Source organism: Protopterus annectens, chromosome 2.part2, assembly GCF_019279795.1.
Source record: "Protopterus annectens isolate FY-2018-M chromosome 2.part2, PAN1.0, whole genome shotgun sequence".
NCBI lineage: Eukaryota > Metazoa > Chordata > Ceratodontiformes > Protopteridae > Protopterus > Protopterus annectens.
Window position 1 is genome coordinate 99841116 of NC_056730.1, and position 18301 is coordinate 99859416.

Sequence of the window (18301 nt, forward strand, 5' to 3'; positions counted from 1 at the left end):
GATGAGTGGATGGGGAACAGGAAATTCACCCCAGGAATCACTTCTGTGGCCCTGCCCGACAGAGGTGTAGGTAACTAAATCACGTGGGAGGCGGAAGCTGAAACATTTTGGCTAGGCTAAATTATGCCCTAGGGCCAATAGCCTAGTACCTACCTATGAACCTATGAAAATTTGAATGAAAACGATACACAATTTAAACAAATTTTACAAAACTGCCCAAAACACACTCAGTCATGTAGCAAAGTAAAACGAGGTATATGGTTCCTGTTCTACAATTATGAAGTAAAACTGAAACATTCAGTTCACTTAACAATTTTCACGAAAGCATGTGCACATGACTTCTTTGATAATGTCATTAAAATGTTCTTTCAGTGTTCAAAAACTGGATCCCCCACCTCCATCAAGATTCATTAAACAATTGCTTATCTAATGATACTATCAGTTCTCCACCTTAATTCTGTAATAATTTTTGGGATAATCCAATCCAATCCACTGTATAGTGTACCTTTAGTTTCTGGAGTGTTTTTGGAACTCTCTTAACAGAAAAAACAAACGTTAAGTCCATTAGCCTATTTACTACTACTTAATGGTCATGGTAGCATTCACTTCTGTTTCTCTAAGAATACTAAGCATTAATACTCACTTAACAGCACTGCTGTTTCACTACACTGTTCTGTCAACAACACACTCATTTAGTGGTAAACTTGAGTGCCTTCAACCTGTCTTTCACTGTTGCTCTCTTATGCAACCATAAAAGGCCTTATCGTCATTCTTGACTGAACTGCACATCTTTTTGCTTTACTAACCAATTTTCTTCTGCTTTAAACTATTGCAATCTCTCTCTTTTTGTTCTGTTTTTGTACACCATGGAATTTTCTAAATACTATATGCTTTCATTAACTTATGATGATAATTCACTTGAGAACCAGTTTTTTCCCTTCTTTTGGATTTGCACATGTGCTTCACACACAAAAGCGTGATACATCTATGACAAAAAGTATGCTGTACCTCCAATGGCCTCTACACTATTATTATGTCCCTTTGTTACAGTATACTTACAACATCATCCTATTTTACGAGTTCGTCTTTCTGAAGTCCAGAACCCTCAATGTTGACTGCACTGATTCTACAGCTGAATTAATGGTAAAACATACTGGTGATCAGATATCTGCATATTACCATATTCTGTCACTCTCCATCTGAGATCATCAGTCTCAACACTGCTCAATTTTGAGTACATTCTAGTACTGTCTATGCTCTGCAATCAACATCTAGAACTTTAAAAGCCATCCATCAACAGCCTTCCAAAGGGCACAGCTTATCATTTTCTTGCCTTTTTTCTGTGAAAGATACACAGCTGCTACACTTCAAACAGCTATGTGCAAACTTAACATACAAATGGCTTTTACTAACAACTTCAACATGTAACATAAATACAGTAAACACTCATGTATATGCAAGTACTTAAAGAAAGGATAAAAACAACACTATGGATTTCTGTTCCACAGGACATAAATGTATCCATTATAACAAATTCTGAGAAATAACTTCCTATCACCTACCCTTCTGAGTTGATGCAGGAATCATTAAAGTTGCAGGTGGAGACTTGCCAGCCGAGTTATATGCAATTACAGTCACAATATATGCTTCTAATGTCAGGGTACAATTCAGGCTAGTACTGGAAACATTAAAAGGTTTAGCAGGGTGCCGATCCTTCAATGTGATATGCACTTCATATTCCACGATTTCTCCATTTGCATAAGAAGGATCCAGTTTCTGTAAAGAGAAATAAGAGAACCAGTTTTAATCCACATTTTATTTTTTTTAAGTTACAGGTATTAATACATTGCACTCAAAAAAAGATACCCTTAGCTACATTTAGACCCCAGAACAAAACCTAAAAAAGGTAAACAAGTAAATAAATTACAGAAGAAACTATGTACAACAGGATCATAGTTTTAAAATTCATACTGCGTTTTTGTCATATAGGTTCATATGTTCATAGGTTCATAGGTTGATACTAGGCTATCTGCCCTAGGGCATTTATAAGCCTAGCCAGTGTGTTTGGCTTTCACCACCCTTTTAGATTAGTTGACTGTGCCTCTGTATAGTAGGTCACAGAAGATAGCCCTTTTAAGGTTAGTTTACAGTGCCTCTGTCTAGTAGGGACACAGAAGAGATCCCATGGGTAAACCTACGATCTCCCATCCACTTGTCAAGATTTCTCTTGAAGAGGGTCATTGAGGGGCTCTGCCTAACATGGATTGGGATTTTGTTCCAGAGTGAGGGGAGCCTCTGGGATATGAATCTATCCCTCCAGCATGTCCTATTAATTTCTGTGCTGAGGTTTAAGTCCCTGGAGCGTGTAGCTCTAAGGGATTTGAATTTCCTGAGCTGGAGCATGTCCATTAATTCTGGTTTGGACATGGCTTTATACGTCAGGCACAGATTGCCTCTGAGTAGGCGGTAAGCAACTGAGTAGAGCTGGAGTTTCTTTAGCCTAACTGCGTAGGGCATCTGTTTGAGTCCCTTGATCCTCTTGGTGAGGTAATTTTGGGGTCTTTCCAGTTGCTGCAGGTGTCGGGTAAGGTACATCCCAAATGGGCCATTGTATTCAATTATGGGCCTGATGAGTGATGAGTAGAGGGGCACAATGACCTCTCTTGATCTAGATGTGAACCCTTTCGTGATAAGGTGGGCTATATAGAAGGTCTTTCTAACCACTTTGGCAACGTGATTGTCAAAGGAGAGATTGCTATCTACTTGGGTCCCCAAATCCCTAATTACTTCTTCCGTACTTAATGGATTACCACCTATGTGGTAATTTGTGGGCACTTTGTTTTTCCCAAAGGGGATGACTATGCACTTTTTGGCATTTAGCTTTAGGCCATGGCTCTGGCACCAGTTATCCGTTTCTGTGAGACCCTTTTGGAGGATGCTTGCTTCAGTCGGCGAGTCGATTATGGCACCCAGTTTGCAGTCATCTGCAAACTAGGTCAGCCATAGTCCTCCCGTGTTAGCCTGTACCTCAGAGAAATATATACCGAACAAGAGAGGTCCCAGGACTGAGTCTTGTGGGACGCCACTTGTAACTGGTTTAGAGTCTGACATGGCACCTGCAATTCTGACCATGTGGGTTCTATCCCTGAGCCAGTTTGCAACCCATCTTGTGACATAGGGGTTGATATTTAAGCTGGTGAGCTTATTTATGATGCCAGAGTGGGGTATTGTGTCGAAGGCTTTTGCGAGGTCCAGGTAGGCTGTGTGGACTACCTTCCCTTCATCTATGGCCTTGGTGACTGTTTCAAAGAAGTCGACCAGGTTCAAGAGGCAAGATCTGCCCTTAACAAAGCCGAATTGGGTAGGATCCAGTGTTTGGAGGTTTCCAATGTCTTTGTTTATGAGTTCCATGATGATACACTCCATAGCTTTGCAGACCAGGCTAGTCAGTCTTATAGGGCGATAGTTTCCGGGGTCCGTTGTGGCACCTATGATGTTCATAGGTGTTTACTAGGCTAATGACCACAAGGGCATTTTTAAGCTTAGCCATGCATCCCAAATCTCTGACAAGTTCTGATACCCTTGATAAGTATAACCAGGGTTTGGCAGATGAACCATTTACAGGTTACCTGTGTCCATTAGAGACATAGGTGCCAAACCAGGGATGAATTTCCAGCTTCCCATCCAATTGTCCAAGCTGCACTTGAATTGGGTAAGGGAGGAACTCTGCTTCTCATGGATGGGGAGCCTGTTCCAATGCATGCGGTAGTCTCTGAGATACATACCTATCTCTCTAGCAGGACCTATTTATATCACAGGCAAGGTTTAAGTCTTTAGAACAGGTAATTCTGGTGTTATTTGTTTTGTGGATATGCATGAGGTCCATCAGAGTGGGGTCTGACAATGTCCTGTATGCCAGGCATACACTTCCAGGACAGTGCCTTGAACTGGTCTGCATATGACATTTTACTTACTCCCAGTATTCTTTTAGACAGGAACCTCTGTGGACATTCCAGCTGTTGGATATGCCTGGTTAGGTAAATACCAAAGAAGGTACTGTAGTCAATGACATGTCTGATGAATGCCGAATACAGTGGAGCAATGACTTCCTTGGACTTAGATGTCATACCTTTGTTTATAAGTTGTGCAACACAGAATGATTTCCTTACCACTGTAGACAAATAATAGTCAAAGGCTAGATTACTATCTATGTGTGTTCCTAAGTCCCTGACTACTGTGCCAGCTCTAAGGGGTGTGTTGTCAATATGATATTTACCAGTGATGGATGAACTTCCCAAAGATACTATTATGCATTTCTTGGCATTTAGTTTTAGTCCATAGCTCTGACACCAGTTGTTTGGCAGTGTGAATGATTTTTCCCTCATCCATTGCTTTGGTGACCTTCTCAAAGAAATCCACCAGGTTGAGTAGGCATGACCTGCCCTTGACGAATCCAAACTGGGTTGGGTCCAGTGTCTGGAGGTTTACAATATCTCTACTGATCATCTCCATGATAATTCTTTCCATGGCTTTACATATAAGACTAGTGAGACTTATGGGTCTGTAGTTTCCAGGGTCTGTAGATGGCCCACCTTTGTGCAGAGGGATGACTACTGGCCTTCTCCCTTCATGAAACACGAAACCTGTTTGGAGGCTACAGTTAAACAGTAATTCCATAGGCCCTGACAGGTCATGTTTCATGCTATTTAGAAGGCATCCTGGGATATTGTCTGGGCCCATTGATGCAGCGTTCTTGGGCTTAGAGAGAGCATTAAAGACCTGTTCCCTAGTGACAGTAGGGAGAGTTATATTTAATGATATTTCCTTAGGCAAAGTTGAGGGGGAGAGAGGGGTAAAGTTGGAGCTGAATTTATCAGCCAGGCGGTTTGCTATGTCTTCTGGCTCAGTATAGGTGGCTCCATTTACAATGAGCTCTGCACAGAAGTGTGTATTGCCTGTGTATAGCCAATTATTTTAAATGTTGTTTGTTTTGATTTTTTGTAATTTGAACACCTAGGAAAAACCTACTAAGGTGCCTAATTTTAGCACTGATCAAAAGCCCTGTTTATTGTGGGAGGGGTGTGGCCAAGATGGTAAGCAGTTAACAGCACTGTTTTTAGCTCTGCTTCATTTTAACATTTCTGACAGGATTTTTGCTAAGAAAAAACTCAAACAGAACTTTTCAAAACTTGATGGATTTACAGTTAACATCTGTTAAAAGATTTACTACAAAAAATAAGTTTGAAACTCTTTTAACTGCTTTTTCCTGTCAAGAAAACTAGAAAGAACTAATTGTCTCAGAATGAACCACTCTAAGCCCACTGTACAGGACAGTACTATGAAAAAAGTCATACAGGCTAAGTAACATCAGTGAGTTATCTGTAAAGATAAATTAGAAGGCACAATGGACAATTTTAAAGAGGAATGCAAATAACAAGTTGAAGTGCTGAGTGACTTTCTTAAACAACAATCATCACAAATCGTGAGTATAAAAGATGCAATATCTGCTTTTCATGGAAGATTAACTGAAAATGAGAATAACACTGAATTTCTTCTGAAACAAAACAACTTATTTCAGGAAAAAAAAGAAGACTTAGAGAACAGATCTAGAAGGAATAACATTAGGATTTACATGATTCCTGAAAAAGAAGAGGGAGATAGCATGATTCAATTCCTTAACACCTGGCTGCCTAAAACTTTGAACATACCTTAAGCTTTTTCTTTTGGCATCAAAAGGGCACATAGCTCACTTTCTAACTCATCTTAAAAAAAATACATTCACCAAGGTCAGTGATCCTAAGATTTTTCTCAAGTCAAGATAAGGATTTATTCTTAAAAGCTGCATGGACTAATTATACAGTTAAAATTAAAGAAAATACTGTACGATTTGACAATGACTATTCAACATTAGTGATGTCAAAGAGAAAAAAAAATGTGCGTGCCACTTGTTAAAAGCTTAAAGAAAAACAATATTAAAGTACAAATATTTTCCGCAGCAAAAATAAAGATTTACCTTCCAGAAGGAAAGAAGATTTTTAACACCTTGGAAGATGCAATGGACTTTATACAGAAAATAAAATCATATAAAAAAAATAGAAGAAATGGACCGGAACTGATCAACTTTGAAGAGAAATGCAACAAGAGTTGGTTGGTTAATAAAAGACAAAAACAGTAAAAAAAAACCTTAAGGACAAATGAAAATAAATGTATTTCATGGTTATGAATTCTTATTTAAAGAAATGTTTAAATACTTAGGAACAGGTGTTGGCTACTTTTTTGCATGGTAAATCATTTCTTTCTTTCCCTACTTCAAATCGTTAGTAGTTTCTAAAATGTTAGAGTTTGACTCTTTTAGCTATATATGAAATTAAAGCCAATTATTTTCATTTAGAGTTCGAAAACTAAATATTTATTTTATTAAAAAATAATCATTATTATGATTAAACTTATGTTAGATGGCATACTTTCTGATATCTTGGCATAGTTGAGTAATGTATTATTAAATAAAACACAAGATGCAACAAATGACACTTAAGAGGCATGTTAAGTTACATTCTGGGTTCTTAAAATGGTCCAATAGTGTGCTATTGATAGTATACTTGACATGCAATAGCACCCAGGAAAGACATGCTATTTTATAAACAAAGTATAAAAAATATTGTTTTTTACATATATAAAAGTTACTAATGGGATGATATCAAATGAGTAACATTCACACTTTTACAAGTTAAACCTGGATCAGACATAGCTGTCATTTTTTATGCAAGTTTATATGCTATGTCTCCTTTATAAAATGACAGTCTGCTTTAGATTAAACATCTCAAACAAATACTGTTTGCTGAATCATTAAAGTTTCTTTGAGTGTAATGGCTATTTGATGGTTGGGATACTTTGAGATGTTTTTTTTTTTGATGGTTTGGGGGTGTTTGAGGGATTGGTGTGTAGTGTGGAGGTGGCCTGGATTCACTTGCAGGCACTTTTGTGTGAATTGTGGCTCGTGGACTGTTCATTTTCAAGCCCTTATCATGAAAATCAGCTTGAAACAACTTACAGTCATGAGCACTTTTGTGATGGTGTGGGAGTTCGGAAAATTCTATGAATCTTCCAGGTTACTTCTTCCTGTATAAAGGTAAATAATCATAATATTTTGAATCATATGCTAAGATGTCAAAGAATACAAGTTAGACAATAAGCAGAAGACAGTGAATTGCATTCTAAACCACTGCCAGTTATTACATAATTCTAAATGCTTGCTACTTATAGTATACTTGACATGCAACAGCACCCAGGAAAGCTTTGCTATGTTATAAACAATGTATAAAAATATAGTTTCTTACATTGATAAAAATTATTATTGGAATGTTATCAAATAATTAGAGTAACATTCACACGTTTTACAAGTTGCACCTGGATCATGCATAACTGTCATTCTTTTAATGTAAGTTTATATTCTATGTCTCCTTTAAGAAATGACACTGCTTTATATTAAACATCAAATACAAACAGTGCTTACTGAATCATTAAATGTTATTTCTTTGAAATCAATGGATTTTTATTGGTTGACATACCTTGAAGTGGTTTATCTTTTTTTTTTTTTTTTGGTGGTTTGAGGGATTGGTGTATGGGTTGGGGGTGGCTTGGACTCACTCGTGAATGTTTTTGTGAGAATTACAGCTGATAAACTTCATTTCCAAGCACTTGTTATGAGGAACAGATTGAAGCAGCTTAATTAGAGTCAAGAGCACTTTTGAGATGCTGTGGGAGTTCTGAAAATTCTAAGAACCGTCCAGGTTACTTCTTTCTGTCTAAAAGTAAATAATCATAATCTTTTGTATCATATGCTAAGAAGTCAATGAATACAAATAAAGTAATAAGCAAAAGACGGTGAACTGCATTCTAAACCACTGTCAGTTATTAAACAGTTCTGAATGTTTGCAGTATACTAAAAGGAGAGTTTATATTATTAGCCTACAGAATGATACTTCTGATAAAAAATGTAGGATTGTGTTTCTCTGTTATTGTCTCTTTTAATGATACCAAAACTTAATATCTCAGAAAAGTTTATTATGGAAAGTTTGAATCAAAAAAGGGAAGATTTTTCAGACATTTGTTCAGTTACTATTAGACGTAACTTTTAAGAAAAAAACAGGACTGACTTTAATACTAGTACTAGATTATAAGGTTAAATATAAATGTTCTATTATATGATACTCTACACTAGGATTATAGCTAAAATATAAAACCTAGGAATATAGTAATAGTACAAGACATAATATACAAACAGAAATACAAAGAGATCAGAATAAGTAAACATGTATATAGTTAAAGAATATAAATATGTCTACAAGGGTGGGAGGTTGGGCATAGTGGTTAAGGTATTCACCTTATAGGCACAAGGTGGATAGTTTGATTCTCACAAGGGGTAATTGGCTGGGCCTAGAATGGGCTACAAGGACAGCCTGGTGCTAATTTATGAACTTATGATCTTTTGAACAAATTTACACACAGCAAACAAAATAGAACAAATATAAAATCATCTAACCTATAAATTAATAAATATAGGTTCATAGGCTCATACTAGTCTATCTGCCCTAGGGCATTTATAAGCCTAGCCAGAGTGTGTTTGGCTTTTGCCACCCATTTTAAATTAATTTTGCTATGCCCTTTTTCGAGGTTAGTATACTGTGCCTCTGTCTAACAGTGACACAGAAGTGATACCCGGGGTAAACCTATGATCCCCCATCCACTCATCAACATTTCTCTTGAAGAGAGTCAATGAGGGACTCTCCCTAACCTGGACTGGGATTTTATTCCAGAGTGAAGGGAGCATCTGGGTTATGAATCTGTCCCTCCAGCATGTCCTATTTATTTCAGTGCTGAGGTTCAAGCCTCTCGATCGTGTATCTCGATGGGATTTGGATTATCTGAGGTGCAGCATGTCCATTAATTCCGGGTTGGACATGGCTTTATACGTCAGGCAAAGTTCGCCTCTGAGCAGGCGGTATGCCACTGAGTAGAGCTGGAGTTTCTTTAACCTGGCAGCATATGGCATCTGTTTGAGCCCTTTGATCCTCTTGGTGAGGTACTTTTGGGGTCTTTCCAGTTGCTGCAGGTGTTTGGTAAGGTACATCCCAAAAGGGGAATTGTACTCAATTATGGGCCTGATGAGGGATGAGTAAAGAGGCACGATGACCTCCCCTGATCTAGATGTGAATTCCTTCATGATTAGGTGGGCTATATAAAATGTTTTTCTAACCACTTTGGCCACGTGGTTGTCAAATGAGAGATTGCTATCAACTTGGGTCCCCAGGTCCCTAATTACTTCTTCCAGATTTAATGGATTACCACTTATGTGGTAATTTGTGGGCACTTTGTTTTTGCCAAAGGGATGACTATACACTTTTGGCATTTAGCTTGAGGCCATGGCTCTGGCACCAGTTGTCTGTTTCTATGAGGCCCTTTTGGAGGATGCTTGTGTCGGCTGGAGAGTCGATTATGGTGCCCAGTTTGCAGTCATCTGCGAACTTGGTCAGCCACAGTCCTTCCGTGTTGGCCTGTACCTCTGAGAAATATATACCGAACAAGAGAGGTCCCAGGACTGAGCCTTGTGGGATGCCACTTGTAACTGGTTTGGAGTCTGACATGGCTCCAGCAATTCTAACCATGTGGGTTCTGTCCTTGAGCCAGTTTGCAACCCATCTAGTGACATAGGGGTTTATATTTAAGCTAGTGAGCTTATCTATAATGCCAGAGTGGGGTAATGTATCAAAGGCTTTTGCGAGGTCCAGGTAGGCTGTGTGGACCACCTTCCCCTCATCAATGGCCTTATTGACTGTTTCAAAGAAATCGACCAGGTTTAAGAGGCAGGATCTGCCCTTAACAAAGCCAAACTGGGTAGGATCCAGTGTCTGTAGGTCCCCAATATCTTTATTTATAAGGTCCATGATGATCCTTTCCATAGCTTTGCAGACCAAGCTAGTCAGGCTTATGGGGCGATAGTTTCCAGGATCTGTTGAGGCACCACCTTTGTGGAGAGGGACCACCGTTGCTGTACACCACTCTTTGGGTACATATCCTGTAGTAAGGCTGAGATTGAACAGCAGTTTTATGTTTGGGTTTAGCTCTTCTTGGAGTTCATGTAGGATGCAGCCCGGGACACCGCCTGGTCCCATTGATGCTGTGTTTTTTTGCTTTGGAGAGGGTGGCTCTTACCTGAGCATCTGAGATGTCAGGGGGGCAGCACTCTGCTGGGATAGATATTTGCCCTTTTGGTGGGGAGGGGGAGAAGTTTGCGCTGAACCTGTCAGCTAGGATGTTGGCAATGTCTGTGGGTTCGGTGTATTTTTTGTCATTTTGGACTAATTCTGAGCATATCTGGGAATTCCCACCCAGGTTCCTAACATAACTAAAGAAAGCCTTGTGATTATCCTTAGTGTCCTGTGCAATTTTTCTCTCAAAGCTGGCCTTAGACGATTTTATGAGTGCCCATAGTTTTTTGCTAATACTGATCAGAGATGCCTTCCCTTTTTGGGATTTTGCTCTATCATGTAGTAGCTTCCTCCTTCTATTATATAGTTTGTTTATGGCTGGGGTCCACCAGACAGGACGTCTGCCTTTGGAGGATTGGGTCTTGGTTTTATTTGGGATTGCATGATCCATGCATTCCTGAAGGTGTTCATAGAATGCGTTTATAAAGGATTCTGCGGTCTGGGCCGTATTTTCCACAGGCCCGGGGGCTTTGAAGGATTCCACCTCGGTTTTGAGGAGTGTGAAATTTGCTTTAGAGAAGTTTTTCACTGTGGTTTTCTGGGCAGGGGTTGGGTCGGGATGTGAATATCCAGTGAGATTAGTTTATGGTCTGATCTTACCAGTGAGGGATACACTTCTGGTCTGGAGCATAGAGTTCCCATGTTGGTGATGATCAGGTCCAGTATGCTTTCCCCTCTTGTGGGAGTGGTAACAAGTTGTTCCATAGCATTTGAGTTTATAAATTCTAGGAACCTTTGGACTAGGGTGTTGGAGCTAGAGTAATGCTCCCAGTCTATGTTTGGGTAGTTGAAGTCACCCAATATAGTGGTGTTTGGAGAGACCTTCATATTTTCCAGTGTTCTTAGGAAGGTCGAGTGGAGTTCCTGGGTTTGGGAGGGTGGTCTGTAGCAGGCTATAAACTGGAAGGCAGTTTTACCCACTGTTAGTTGCACATGGATAGTCTCTGATGCTTCGTGCTGTGCCACCAACCTGGAGGTGTGGGTATCTTTGATGAATATTGATACTCCCCCTCCTTTTGTGGTTTGGTCCAAGTTTTGGGGCCGAAAAGCATGGTATGAGGTATAACCTGGTAGTGCTGGGGTGCTCTCGGGAGCCTTGAACCAGGTTTCTGTTACTGCACAGATATCGATGTTCTCCATGCTAAGAAGAGTTTCGAGTGCATGCATCTTGAGGTTTAGACTTCTGGCATTGAGTAGCACTACTCTTAGTTTCTTATCCCTTGTGATACCTATGGAGGTGGGTTTGTCTTTTGAGCCTTGCCTAAAAAAGGCACTATGGGGGTAGCAAGAGCCTTTGCCAATATCCGAAAGCCCAAGGGTGATAGGTGCCTAGCGAAGCATCGTGGCTTGACAAGCATGTCATCCCAGGCTGACAGGCATTGGATCCCCTTTGAATGACACCAATACTTAAGCCAATTGTTGAAATTGATCATCTTGTCTTCATATTGTGGCATCATTCTTGGTAAGGGTAAGATGCTACTCAAGGTCAGGGTCATACCGGCCTGGGCTACATGCTCAGAGAGCTCCTCTATGTCTCTTTTCATGTAGTCCAGGGAGGTACATCTCAGGTCATTCACACCAGCAAGGACAATGACTGAGTCATATTTGTACTTGCCTTGGAGTGACCTGAGTGCTTGTGTTATGTGGCGGATCCTAGCGCCCGACAGGCAGCTCACCATGACCTTCTCCTTGTTCAGCCTGGTGAGCGGGACGTCAGTGTGCCTGATGATAGAGTCACCTATTACAAGTGTATCAGGTGTGTTGTTTAGCCTTAAGGGCTGTGACTGTTCGGCACACTGGCTTTGTGAGCTATGTGTTGCACGTGTTTTGTTTTGGGTGTGCGGTTGCTTGGGTATCTGCTTTGGAGGTCTCTGCTTCTTAGGCATATTTTTATTTAGAGCCTCCGAGTATGTTTTTGTGTGTTTATGTGTTTGGTTTGCTGTCGCGGTAGGTCTATGTGAGACTGGAATTATAGTGAGTGTGGTTTCCTTTTCCTCCTGATTGGTTACGCCAGTACTGAGTTGAGAGAGCTTAGCCTCCAGCTTGGCTATATGGTTGCATCTCTCACATGTGTTGGAATTTGTTGGGATGAGGAGAGGGTTGTCTGTGTACATGAGGCAGTTGTAACATTGCCTCAAGATTCCCAGATTCACCAGCTGGACCGGAGAGGAGATTGACAACTGACCTTTGGACATGCTAGAATAGTATTGGGAATTCCTTAATAATTGAAATAAAGGGCCAATGGGGAACAAGGTACTCAAGGGGAGTTTGTGAGGGTGTAGTGCTTTTAATTTTTTAGTGCTGACTTATATAATTGCTTTAGTGAGCAAGTGCCAGGTAACTTAAATGCAATGTGCTACAGGTAACTTAAATGCAAAAACGACAAACAGTAACTTTCATTCAAGTGAAACAAGGAAATAAGTACAGTAAGCAATGCAGATATCACTAGGGATCCACAGAAGCACTGAAAAGCCACGTTTTAGGTGGAATTAGCATTTCAGGGAAATAACAAGCAAACAAACAACAAGCATACAAACAAAGCTAGATTCAGCAGGCCTGGATCTAGTCTATGCTACAGCAAACAAGGTGTACCAATTTCAGTAAGAAACAGTTCAAATATGCAGGCACTATAAGCCTTTAACCAGAAATTCCCAGCTCAGAAGGGCAGAGTCCAGCCTCTCCTCCCACAAGAGTGCAGACCACGAACCTTCTTAATGTAAAATAACTGGCCTGAAGTCAAGTGCTTAAACCAGAACTAATACACTTTTAGAATAACAGACACTGAGCCCTCAATCAGCAGTTCCCAACTTAGAAGGATGTAAGCTACCTGTCCTGCCACCACAGTGCAGGCCACAAACCTTCCTAATGTAAAACAACTGGTCTGAAGCCCAAGTGCTTAATCCAAAAGACTTAGAATGATAGCTACACTTTAATCAAGTTACTACCAAGCAGTAATAAATACAATTGAATACTTTTGAATACAACTGAATACGAAAATAACAACTCACTTCCTCCCTATACTACTAGATTATGGAGATAACGTGTGGTACATGGAAAGATAATTGTAGAGATATTCAACTTGATCAACTTATAGTAAAGATTCTGAACACCTGCTTAACTTTTCTTACTCATAATAATTCAATGACAGTTTTTTTTTTTTAAGATGATACATACAAAAAATGTGAGACACATTAATATGAATCAGAAGCATTAGCTAAGCGTTGTTAGTTTAATGGAGAGTTTGAGAGGTAGTTTGCTTGTCTTTTTAAACAAAGCAGGAATGTGTTATTCTATGGTAGAATGTTTTAGGGTTATTTCATTAGGTAATGTTTTCTTTATTTCAAATGTTTTGTCCATAGCTGAAGATTTCATATTTATAAAGTATATAAGTTCTGTACATAAATGTGAGTTCATTATACATATTTCTTTCACTCATATAAATGTCTGATTTTAAATGCGTATCTATTAATATTAATGGATTTAACAATCCAGTACATAAAGCTCAAATAGTATTTCTACAGGACACACATTTACTTAATAAATGTAAATAAACTTTCATTAAAGAATTATTTGGTTTTAGCAGGTTCTTGCTTTCAAGCTAAAAGAGGAGGTACCCTCAGTTTATGGAAGAACTCATTGGTAATGCCTAAAGTAAAAGATACCTATTTTGATAAAAATGGCATGTTAAGCATTGTTATGATTGAGTGGAACAGAAAACTATATACATTGGTGAACTCTTACTGGTTTCCAGGGGTTGGAGCTAAAGATGCAAAAAACTACTTCAGTTTATTTCATGAAAGGCGGAGTCATAAAGGCCGGTGATTTTAATTGTATTTTATCAGACAAAGATTCCACTGCAGATACAAAGCTGAGAATCACATCTTCATCTAAACACTTAACACATTTTCTAAATCTAATGAATTTAAAGGATATATATGAGCTAAGAAAAACAAACTTACTTCAATTTACCCATTATTCATACAGATATGGAACACAAACAAATACTGATAAATTCTTTGTCTCAAACAATCTGTTATCACATACCAGAGAAGTTTCCATAGTTTCATGTCCATTATCAGACCATAATACTATAATCTTTAATATTATTTTAAAAAATGACAATTTAATACATCATAAGAAGTTACCACTGTACATAATTAAAATAAAAAGATTCAAGGTTTGGTATGTTAAAGAGATCAAAAATTTCCTAGAAATAAACATGAATGGTGAAGTATTTGACATTGTCCTGTGGGATTCACTAAAGGCTTACTTACATGGAAGATTGACAATATGGTACATTAGTAAAACAAGAAAATGGGGCAAATAATTGGAGACATACTAAAGTTAAATCTAAAACTAAATGACACCATCAGCTAGTCTGAACTTAAAAACTGAAATATAAAATATGTTGAAATTCTAAATCATAAATTTTCAATAAACCTGGAAAAAAATAAACTTCAGGCATATTCAGTAAACCCTTTAAGCTTGCATAAACTTGCTCTTACATCAAAGAAAATGAATAAACTAAATCATATCAAAGAAATTATAACACATATAAATAATAAGAAAAAAGAACAGATATTAAATGTATTCTTGAGGGGTTTCAAATATTTTATGAAAATTTAAATAATAATACAAATTACCTAGTTAATGATGATAGTGTTGAAACTTTTCTAAGGGAAACATAAATAAAAAAATAAGTGAATAAATAAAAAATGATAGACCGTTCACTTTAAAAGAAATAAAAGATCAAATAAAAAAATTTAGAAAATAATAATGCACCAGGCTTAAATGGTCTTATACCAGAAGTCTTTAAAATGCTACAGTATAATACAGTTAAAATAAATATTAGATAAGGTCTACAGAGAAATAAAAACAACTGCTGAAGTCGCCCCATCATGGAAGTATTCCCTTATATCGTCTATTTTAAAACAAGATAAGGATCCTACATAGTGTTCATTATACAGACCCATTTCACTTTTAAATGTGGACTATAAGATGTTCATGCCCATTTTAGCTAACATAATCTACTTATAAGTAAACTAATTAATAATGATCAAACTGGGTTTATTTTATATAGACAAGTACATGATAACATGCTAAGCATACATACATTAACAGACTATGCAAATAAAAGTAAAAAAGAACTTTCTATCATTAGTCTCAATTTAGATAAGGCTTTTGACTTAGTTATACACTTAAAGTGTATAATTTCTCATCTAAGCTAATTGCATTAACTTCTAAGTGCTTATGTTAAAATAGGTCCTTCTCTTTCTAATTCCTTCAAATTACAATTAGGCACAAAACAAGGCTGTCCATTATCACCTTTACTTTCTGCATTAGCTATAGAACCCTTTGCTAATAAAAACATTAACGGTATCAAAATAAAACAAGATTTCAAACTAAAGATTCGGCTCTTTGCTGACGGTATTTTACTAACAACAGGAAATATAGATAATACATTAGAACATATAATCAATTCTATGAGTCAGTTTGAACAAATCTCAAACTTAAGATTTAATCATAATAAAACAAGTACATTACTAATTAGTAAACAATTGAAAACATCATACAAAAAATATTCTGGCTTCAATTGGAATAGCAATAAAATGAAATACATCTTGGTATAACCATTATGTCTAATACTAAAGAAATGATAAAAAATAAACTTTCAATAGGCTGTTGATAAAATTTTAAGTTTGGTCACAAACTGGAAATTCTTCTTTACCACAGAAGAACAACTAATGCTTACTAAGATGGTAAGTCTCCCTAAAATGTAAAATATTGTTTGTCTTACAATCTTTAGTACCATCTCCACCACAAAAATTGATGAAGTAGATAAATAATATTCTACTTAATTCTTTTTGACATACTAATAAACCATGAGTTTCCTTTGATTAACACAGAAAAGGTTGAGATAATGGTGGAATACAATTCCGCAATAATCAATAATCAATTGTATATTACTTCAACAACTGTAAAAGTTATAGTGTTGTACATAAGTTGATCTTATGATTCAAAATGGAAACAAATACATCATGAAATATTATTAGTAAATAATAAATGTATCACAATCAGCCAAAAACAAATAGTCCCTAATTATTTAAACTGGTTATTAAAGTATTCTTGCATAAATGAAATTGCACCTCTTCTCAAATTCCCTATCTAAATATTTCCTCTTTCCAAAAGTTCAAATATTGTAACCATTGTATTAAAGACTTAATATTTGTATGTTTCTAACTGCATATATAAATGAGTGTTTAGAAACTCATAACTTCAACAATATACTAGTATTGAAACAACACAGTAACTTATTATCAACAATTATATATGTATATGGGTCTACCTGAAAACACCAAAAGTTCTAAACGCAGACGAAGAGAACACCAACACCGGAAGATCGACATTGGAGAAGACCGACAGTTGAAAATCCCAACGCTGAGAACACCATGTTAACGTAAGTGTGTGATAGTGATGGACGTTAGGGTAGGGTGCGGTTCAGGTAAGTGTGCGACAGTGGCGGACTTTAGGTTTAGGGGTGGGTTAAGTGAGTTAGGGTTAGGGTGCGGGTAAGGTAAGTGTGCGATAGTGATAGAGTTAAGGGTTAGGGGTGGATTAAGTGAGTTAGGGTTAGGGTGCTGGTAAGGTAAGAGTGCGATAGTGACGGACCTTAGGGTTAGGGTTTGGGTTAAGGTTAGTGCATAGATAGTTGTGTATGTAAGGTTTAGTGTAGGTTTGTAAGGTTTTTGGTGTGCTTGTGTTGTGTGTGCGTTTTTCGGGAAAGGTATTTGTTCTGTTGATTGTCGGGATTTTGGTTTGTCGGGCATGTGAAGTTTCGTGTTTTTGAACTTTCTTTTTTTTCTGTTTTTTTCGTGTCGGTTATTTCGCTGTCGGTGTTTTGGCGTGTCGGTGTTATCAGGTAGACCCATATTATATATATAATATATAATATATATATATATATATATATATATATATATATATATATATATATATATGTATATATATATGTATGTATATATATATATATATATATATATATATATATATATATATATATATATATATATATATATATACACACACACACACACACTGTTGAAAATGAAAATTTATGGTTAAAAATTTATGGTCAGGATTCTGAGAATTGGTTAATTTTACAAATATTTAGAGACTCTAAACACAGATAAGAAATAATTTATTTCCCAAAATATTGGATTTCATAATAAATATTAATAATAATGCAATGTAAAATAAATCATATTTGTCTCAAATTTATAAAATTCTTAAGTTAGATTTCACATATTTAGACAATTCCTATTGGAATTATTCCTCAAAAATTAATAATGAAGACTTCTCTGAAGAATACAAGAAAATTATATTAAAATCTACTGATAAAGCCACATCTTGATTACATCGGAACATTTTCACATGGAAATTCTAATACTGAACTTGTGTCACTCCTAACAAAATTACAATCATGTATAAATCAAATACAATTAAATGCTGTAAAGTGATTCTGAAATAATAGCTGACTGGACACATATGGTATATGAATGTGAATTAATTTCCCCTTTTTGGAAAGAAAGTAATAACTTCATTCAAGCTCTATGATCAGATAGATGTAATATTTCTGAACCTTTAGTTTTATTTAATGCGCCATTTCCTGAGAAAATTCCAAAAACCAAGTGTCTCTTATTTGGTCTATTCTTGTTGTACCCGAAAAAGTAATTACTAAAAATTAGAAAAGTAAAGTTATCTCCTTTAGTGTTGAATTTAAGTGGAAAATTAGGTTACGTGCACATATTTATCCAGGTCTGAATAGCTATATTATGTATTAAGCCTACCTTAGAGGCACAGCCCTTTAAGTGAGTTCTTGTAGTGGTTTTGCAACCACTTAATTGATGTGCTCATGCTTTTAATCCTAGTTTGATTTTAATTAGCATTTAGCTTTGTTATTTAAACTGAGTATTTGTGATCTGATGAAGCGTGGTTACTCCACGTGAAAGCGCTTATCCTTTTGGTTTTATTCT

At 37.0% G+C, this 18301-nt stretch overlaps 1 protein-coding gene across 5 annotated transcripts in view; it reads right to left on the reverse strand.

Annotated features, from left to right (window-relative positions):
* IL6ST (interleukin 6 cytokine family signal transducer) overlaps positions 1 to 18301 on the reverse strand; it is a 2713809-nt gene that overhangs the window by 518139 nt on the left and 2177369 nt on the right. For all 5 annotated transcript variants that reach the window (XM_044063784.1, XM_044063780.1, XM_044063781.1 and 2 more), the window contains one exon: positions 1563 to 1776. In XM_044063784.1, coding sequence (XP_043919719.1) covers positions 1563 to 1776 — 214 coding nt within the window. The remainder of the gene's footprint in view (positions 1 to 1562; positions 1777 to 18301) is intronic.